Here is a 7,445-nt window from a genome sequence, read left to right on the forward strand (position 1 = left end):
GAAAGAAAGAAAGAAAGAAAGAAAGAAAGAAAGAAAGAAAGAAAGAAAGAAAGAAAGAAAGGGAACAGATTGGGTCAAGGAAGGAAGAAGAAGGAAAGATGGAGGGAAAGAAGGGAGGGAGGAAAGGGAACAGATTGGGTCAAAGAAGGAAGAAGAAGGAATGATGAAGGGAAAGAAGGGAGGGAGGAAAGAAAGAAAGAAAGGGAACAGATTGGATCAAGGAAGGAAGGGAAATGGTGGTGGGAAGAAGGGAGAAATTTGGGAAAGAAGGATGGAGGAAGGGAGGAACAAAGAAAGGAAAGGAGTGGAGAAAGGAGGGATGAAGAGTTCCCCTCCTCACCTCCAGGTGGCGCTGTCGCCGTCCGGAGGAAGGAGTCTCATCCGGGGGACAGGACCAGGACGAGCCGCTCTGCCTCTGCCGTGTTGCAGCGCTGCTCTGCGGTCTGTGTCCTCTCCGCTCCCCGCTACAGGCTGCGGTTCCCCGGCTGCTCTCAGATCAGCTCCGCTCCGCCCAGAGGAGGAGGAGGAGGAGGAGACTGTGGCGGGAAACTCGAGCTGTGACGCAGTGACTCAGAAACAGACCGAGGTTGAGGTTGAGCTCCAGAAAACACCGAGAACAGGTGAGTCTGCTCGGTTTCATCCTCGTTACGGTCCGTTAGTGTCGCTGTGGTTGTTGTTGGTTTAGTTTAGAGACGAGTCCGCCATCTTTGTTCAACGGTCGCCAGGCAGCGCTTCAACATGGAGCCGCTCTGATGGTAGAAACAGACACATGTTAGGACAGAAAACACGTTCCCACTGCGTTTAAACCGATTTTAACATCTTTTATATTTATATAAGCTATAAGGTCATATGTAAGCGACCTATATACAGTCTATGGTTTATACTCTTGAAATAATTTGGCACAACTGTACAGATACATCTTTATCTCTCTCTTTTATGTTTGTTTTATATCATTTTATATTTTTATATATGTTTCTACTTTATTATTATTTCTTACCTTTTATGCCACAATGCTAATGAATAAACAGTAGTGTCTTCTGTCCACACACCACCTGTCAGGTTGTTACCACACCTGCACACCTGGATAAACTCACAAATATGCATGTTAAACCTGTAACACGCAACTGTTTGATTGATTGATTCATTCATTCATTCATTGAACTTTAATTGTCACTTGTCAAGAGAAGGAAGGAAATGCAGATTGCGTTTGACCAAGTTCAAGAGCAGTAGATGACATATAAATACGAAGTGCAGGAATTATATATAAATATAAATATGACCGTAATGTGCAAAATGGATGAATAATAGTGCAAAGTTTGAGTGCAGCATATTGAAAGAAGGAGTGATTAGTAGTGCAACAATGAATATACAGTAGTTCATACAGTATGTGGACAGTTCAGATACAGCTGATGGAAAACTAAAGTTCCTGAACCTGGTGGCAGCTGGAAGCAGGTTAAGTGATAAGAATAACACTTATATTCTGATATTATGATACTACAGACTCTCTTTCACTTGTTTGACCTATTGACCTCTTGTCACCCAAAACCTGCACCAGGAAACTCAAAAACTGCTTTTTTTTCCACAACCAATCACTTTAAAGGGACAACGAGGAGTTTTCTATTCGGTTATAAAAAAGTCTCACGTTAATGTGGATGAATCTCCGCTATCCACACTTGTTAATGGGCCCATTTTCGATAAATATATCGTTTTGTCTCTGTTGTTATTTTCTTATTATTAGTGGTGGCGAGTCATGAGAATAACGCCGCCGAATCTCCGTTTATGGTGGGAACTACGACGGTATGTGATCGTCTTCCAACCTCTGACTTTAATTCTTGATGAATGAAAACATGAGTCTGTCTTGCGCCGGTCAAAGAATTTCACGGTGCGCGGAGGCTGATAAATGTAGTGTGAGAACACTTTGCTTTCCAAAACTCCTCGTTGTCCCTTTAAACACACGTGTATTCATGAATATGGATATATATAATGTTCATCATGACATAGTGTTTGTGTAACACAGTGACGATAAAGTCTTCCTGTCTCTCCTCCTCTGCTCTGCTCTGCTCAGTAGCGTCATGCCGTCCAACGTGGAGATCAAAGCCAAAGTGAGCGACCCAACAGAGTTCGCCAAGAAGGCGGCCGAGCTCAGCCAATCAGAGGGCACGATCATCCGGCAGCACGACACCTTCTTCAACTGCAGCCAAGGACGACTGAAGCTACGGGACTTCATGGTGTGTGTGTGTGTGTGTGTGAGCTCCATCTGGTGAACAGTGGGAGAATTTTTTTTATTTTTTATTTATAATTATTTTTATTTATATCATACACACTCAAACATACACTCACATGCATACATATCCTGAAATTGGTAATACAATACTCACAATAATGTTAATAATGATGCTATTAATAATAATAGTGATATGAAAAAAAACAGATAAATGATAATAATTTAAAAAAAATAGTAATAAAATAGAAAAAACAGTGGGAGAATAACACCTAAATGATATTACTACAGATCGACTAGAGATTATTGATCTGGTATCGGTGAAAATGTGATTCCTGAACCTGATGTGATCCACAGATGACGGCTCACTCCTTAAAGGGATAGTTCAACATTTTGGCTACGGAGGCTCATTATGGGATTTCTTGGTTTCCCTCATCAAACTCATCAAATACACAATCCAACAACTCCACAACGCTCTGGTGGACAAGTTGTGAGCTGCACATTCACCACGCTATGAGATAATAACACAACGTTACCACATAGAGTTGTTTTAGAGGGAAATACAGAGACTGTTGATGAAAAACTGTCCCTGAAGGCAACGTGCATCAGCGGTTTTACATGAATTTCCCTCTAAAACAACTCTGTCTGGTAACGTTGTGTTATTATCTCATAGCGTGGTGAATGTGCAGGTCACAACTTGTCCACCAGAGCGTTGTGGAGTTGTTGGATTGTGTATTTGATGAGTTTGATGAGGGAAACCAAGAAATCCCATAATGAGCCTCCGTAGCGTAGCTCTGAGCAGCTCACGGCTCTGCTCCACCGTTCTAAAAACAGCTTGCACCGACAATTAAAGGTAACGAACCTACTGCTATGACTATAGGGGTTATGGCAATGGGCCAATTTGCCAAAATGTTGAACTATGTCTTTAAGAAACACACACACACTTATTTCTCATTAGTGTATAAACTGACTAATTGTTTTGTTTGTTTGTTTGTTAGAGCGGCTCAGGTCAGCTGATCTTCTACGAGCGTCCGGACACCGACGGACCCAAACTGTCTCGTTACTCCATCAGTCCCACCAGCGACCCCCCGAGTCTGAAGGTCAAACACCAACGTGTGTGTGTGTGTTTCTGTTGTAATATGATGGTACCAATGTAGGTCATTAACTGTGTGTGTGTGTGTGTGTGTGTGTGTGTGTGTGTGTGTGTGTGTGTGTGTGTGTGTGTGTGTGTGTGTGTGTGTGTGTGTGTGTGTGTGTGTGTGTGTGTGTGTGTGTGTGTGTGTGTGTGTGTGTGTGTGTGTGTGTGTGTGTAGACTGTGTTGTCCGACGCCCTCGGGGTTAAGGGGGAGGTGCGGAAGGAACGACGGCTGTTTCTGATTGGCCAGACCAGAGTTCACCTGGACGAGGTGGAGGGACTGGGACACTACATGGAGCTGGAGGTCAACACACACACACACACACACACACACACACACACACTGTCAATAGACACAGTCGGCAAGCAAGGAAACGTCACTTCCGGTTAGGGCCGTGGGGGAAAACAAACCGTTTTCCCCATACACACTCATGCAAAAAGGCGGCATTTTAAACCTTTGTCAAACGCTTGTTCGCCGTCCTGTCTTAGTTTTAATCACATGTATATGCTGACAGAGAGCTATATATTAGAAAACTCATCACGATCTGGGTCGATTGCTGTCCGTACATCTTAAAATATAAAGTTTTCACAGCCATAGCCTACACCGAGTCAGCAGGGTCGGCAACCTTCACTTCCGGTCAGAGCGTTACACGTTTGGAGAAGATGAGCGAAGTTCCGATATAAAAGTTCAGGTTGTGGTTTTTGAATTTATTTGCGGTGCAAAATAATACACAATAACTCAGGCAGTGTCTACGAGTGTCTAGAGCCGGCCGGCGGCGACTAAGAGAGCGTCAGAGCCGTGGGGGAAGACAAATATGACTGACTGTGAAATACCTAATATTTTTAAATGTACGGACAACAATCGACCCAGATCGTGATGAGTTTTCTAATATATAGCTCTCTGTCAGCATATACATGTGATTAAAACTAAGACAGGACGGCGAAAAAGCCTTTGACAAAGGTTTAAAATGCCGCGTTTTTGCATGAGTGTGTATGGGGAAAACGGTTTGTTTTCCCCCACAGCCCTAACCGGAAGTGACGTTTCCTTGCTTGCCGACTGTGTCTATACACAAGTTACAGATAAAAAAGGGGGCGGGGCTTGTGTGGCACAGAGACTGGCCTGTCACACCCTCAATTATAAACAACTTGAAGCCCTGATGAATGTAAACAGATGAGTCGGTTGCCCCGGCGACATGACGATGGCGATGTTTCAGCGTGGTTTAAAATCTCTGCATGAGGGTTTTGGCGGTGGAGGCGGAGCTTAGAGAGCAGCAGGTCACCGTGGCGACATAAACCAGGTGTGAAGCTGAACTCAGAGGCTGTGAACTGACGGAGCAGCAGAGTGTGTGTCTGTGTGTGTAACCTATGTGTGTGTGTGTTTGTGTGTTCAGGTGGTGATGCGACCGGAGCAGACGGTGGAAGACGGACAGCAGGTGAGTGACCGACAAGAGCGTCAACCAGAACAACAGTAGCCGCTACCAATACCAGGGAATTTACACGATTCTCGATACTTATTCGATACCACAATTTAAAAAAAAAACAGAACAATCAAACTTTCTTGTATTTAAAGGGACAGCATGTAACTTTTTTGCCTTTTTATTAGCAAAAACCAAATATTGTTTTCATAAATACGTATTTACTGAAGTCTAATCACAACCGCTCACAAATGAAAGCTGTCTCGTAGCTCAGAATGAGTTGTTTACAAATACACAGGTGGTAGGTGCACGTACCGGAGGCTGCCATGTTGAATCTTTGAATACGGTACGCGAAAGCGGACAAACGCACTATTGAGTGTCTGTGACTCGGCTCGTACCCGGAGGATGATCAACGTAGTTGTTTTTGTTTTTTCTGCCGTTACAGTAACACTCATGGTGCTAGTTAGCATTAGCAGCTAGGCTACATCTTACAACGTTGAGCTGTTGTTATACAGCGTGCAGCCAAACACCAGGCTGAAGAGGGAGAGACAGCAGAGGCTCTGACAGCTGTGGAGCTGCAGCTGGACCGGCAGCAGCACCGTTGTTACAGCTGATCACACCGTATCTATTGTTGCGTTCAAGACAACTCGGAAGTCGGAAAAAAACGAGCTCCAAGTTGAACTGCGTCGAACTCGGAAATTACAGGTCAGAAACTCGGGTATCATATCAGAGCTCCGACTTTCCGACTTGACATCACGACAACATCAAAACATGGCGGCCCTCGTCTTAAACGGTTAGAATTTAGAAATTTTAAGTTCTTTGTTGAGGTTTTAATGCATATTTTTGTGTATTATTGCAGTAGCCTCTATGAAATACGTTTATATTAAGCTGTGATTGTTGTATGGTGTGACATTGTGTTCCTCGTATGTGACGGAAATAACGTTTAACTGTTATCAAGGCTGTAACATTATGTGCACTCATCTGCAGCGTCTCCTCTCCTCCAACATAAACATAATTTGCTGCTGCATTGATTTTTCGTATTCAGCGATGAGCCACAATACGCCAAACTTCCTTCACAGGGTATCTGCGGGGTCTTGAAAAGTATTAAAAGGTGATAAATCAATTTTGGGAAAATGAAGACCCTTAAAAAGTATTAAAAAGTCTTTTCACGACTTTATGAAGTCTTAAATTGTCAAGGTATTATTTCTGAATTAGCTGTCCAAGAGTTTGAGTCCTAAAAAACATTGTAAAAGTGTGTGAATTTATTCATTTTATTAAAGAACAAAGATGAACTGATACATAAAAAAGAAAAGAAGAAGTTTTTTGAGTGGAGCAATGTTTTTTTGTTTTGTTTTTTGATAAACTTTGCCTTTGATTTATTATCCCAGCCTATTTTGAATTATGTTGTATCATAGTGGTCTATAGTCTTTATCACTATTTAAGTGTCACTGATGTAAATGGTTACAGCTTGAAGTGGCAGTGAGATATTGAAAAATATTGAGAAGGTCTTGAAAAAGTCTTAAAAAGGTATTAAAATTTACTTCAAGATTCCTGTATAAACCCTGCTTCAGGTATCCATGTTTTTTTTCTTCCGAGTTCCTGCAGCGTGAACGCAATGATGTCGGAAGTCAGAAATTTCTGAGTTGGGAATTCCGACCTTCCGAGTTGTTATGAACACAGCATTAGTCCCAGTACGTTTGTCCTCTGATCTTCCTTCATGGGAGCGCACTGCGTAACTGGCTCATCCTGTCAGTCCTCCTGTGTTCCCTGGTTGATGTGTGGTTTCTGGTGTTTCCTGCTGGTCAGGTGGCCGAAGGTCTGATGCAGCAGCTGGGAGTGTCGGAGCAGAGTCTGGTGACCGGCGCCTACATGGACCTGATCCTGAAGGGACAGAAAGAGACATAAAACAAACGACTCAACAACAGTACGTAGAAAACAGTAATCAATCAGTGTGAACATCCCAGAACCTGTGGAGCGAGGTGGGATGTAGCTGGGCTACGTCACCAGCACAGAGACCAGTAGGAGTGTTAGAGTTTTTACTTTTTATACCTTAAATGTCGTCTGTTTTGTTTTGTTCTGTTTCTGTTTCCTAAATAAATAAATGAGCTCAGTGTTGAAACAAAGATCTGTTTGTGTTTGTGTTTGTATTTGAATGGATTCAACTGGAACAGCGACACAAACACAACCAGCTGGAGCAGGTTCATCTGAAGCTCTGAGGTCGTGTTTATCTACTGTCAATAATACATTAATAATGAATGAATGAATTATCTTATTTGATCTTAAATAGAAACTACATGTGAACTACTTCGTCTCCCTGCTTCCATCAACAGAACACAGACTGATGATACTACTATAAAATATATCAAACACAAACAAATAAATAGAAATTAAAACAGAAGAGACAAGTTTAACATATTTTATTTGATTACTTAACCCTTCTACAGTATAAAACCCATCATTTAGATAGATAGATAGATAGATAGATAGATAGATAGATAGAGGGTTAGGGTTACACAGACAGATAATAAATAAATGATATTCTAATATATTCTGTTGGTGTGAAAGTATAAAATACATTTAGAAACAGGTGATTCATCTCCTTCATGATTCACTGTGTTAATTTATTTTCCATTTAGTTGAATCTGAGATTTTTGTTCCTGGTGGTGGTGTGGTG

At 42.1% G+C, this 7,445-nt stretch overlaps 1 protein-coding gene across 1 annotated transcript; it reads left to right on the forward strand.

Annotated features, from left to right (window-relative positions):
• Window positions 1–487: 487 nt before the first annotated feature.
• Window positions 488–6,704, forward strand: LOC146962314 (uncharacterized). The gene is made up of 6 exons (XM_085768812.1): window positions 488–620; window positions 2,066–2,228; window positions 3,220–3,321; window positions 3,535–3,660; window positions 4,748–4,789; window positions 6,578–6,704. The coding sequence occupies exons 2-6, from the start codon at window positions 2,073–2,075 to the stop codon at window positions 6,674–6,676; spliced, it is 525 nt and encodes a 174-aa protein (XP_085624938.1). The 5' UTR covers window positions 488–620; window positions 2,066–2,072; the 3' UTR covers window positions 6,677–6,704.
• Window positions 6,705–7,445: the final 741 nt, after the last annotated feature.

This window comes from Trachurus japonicus, chromosome 23 (genome assembly GCF_045865225.1).
Source record: "Trachurus japonicus isolate A0001 chromosome 23, Traja_1.0".
Taxonomy (NCBI): Eukaryota; Metazoa; Chordata; class Actinopteri; order Carangiformes; family Carangidae; genus Trachurus; species Trachurus japonicus.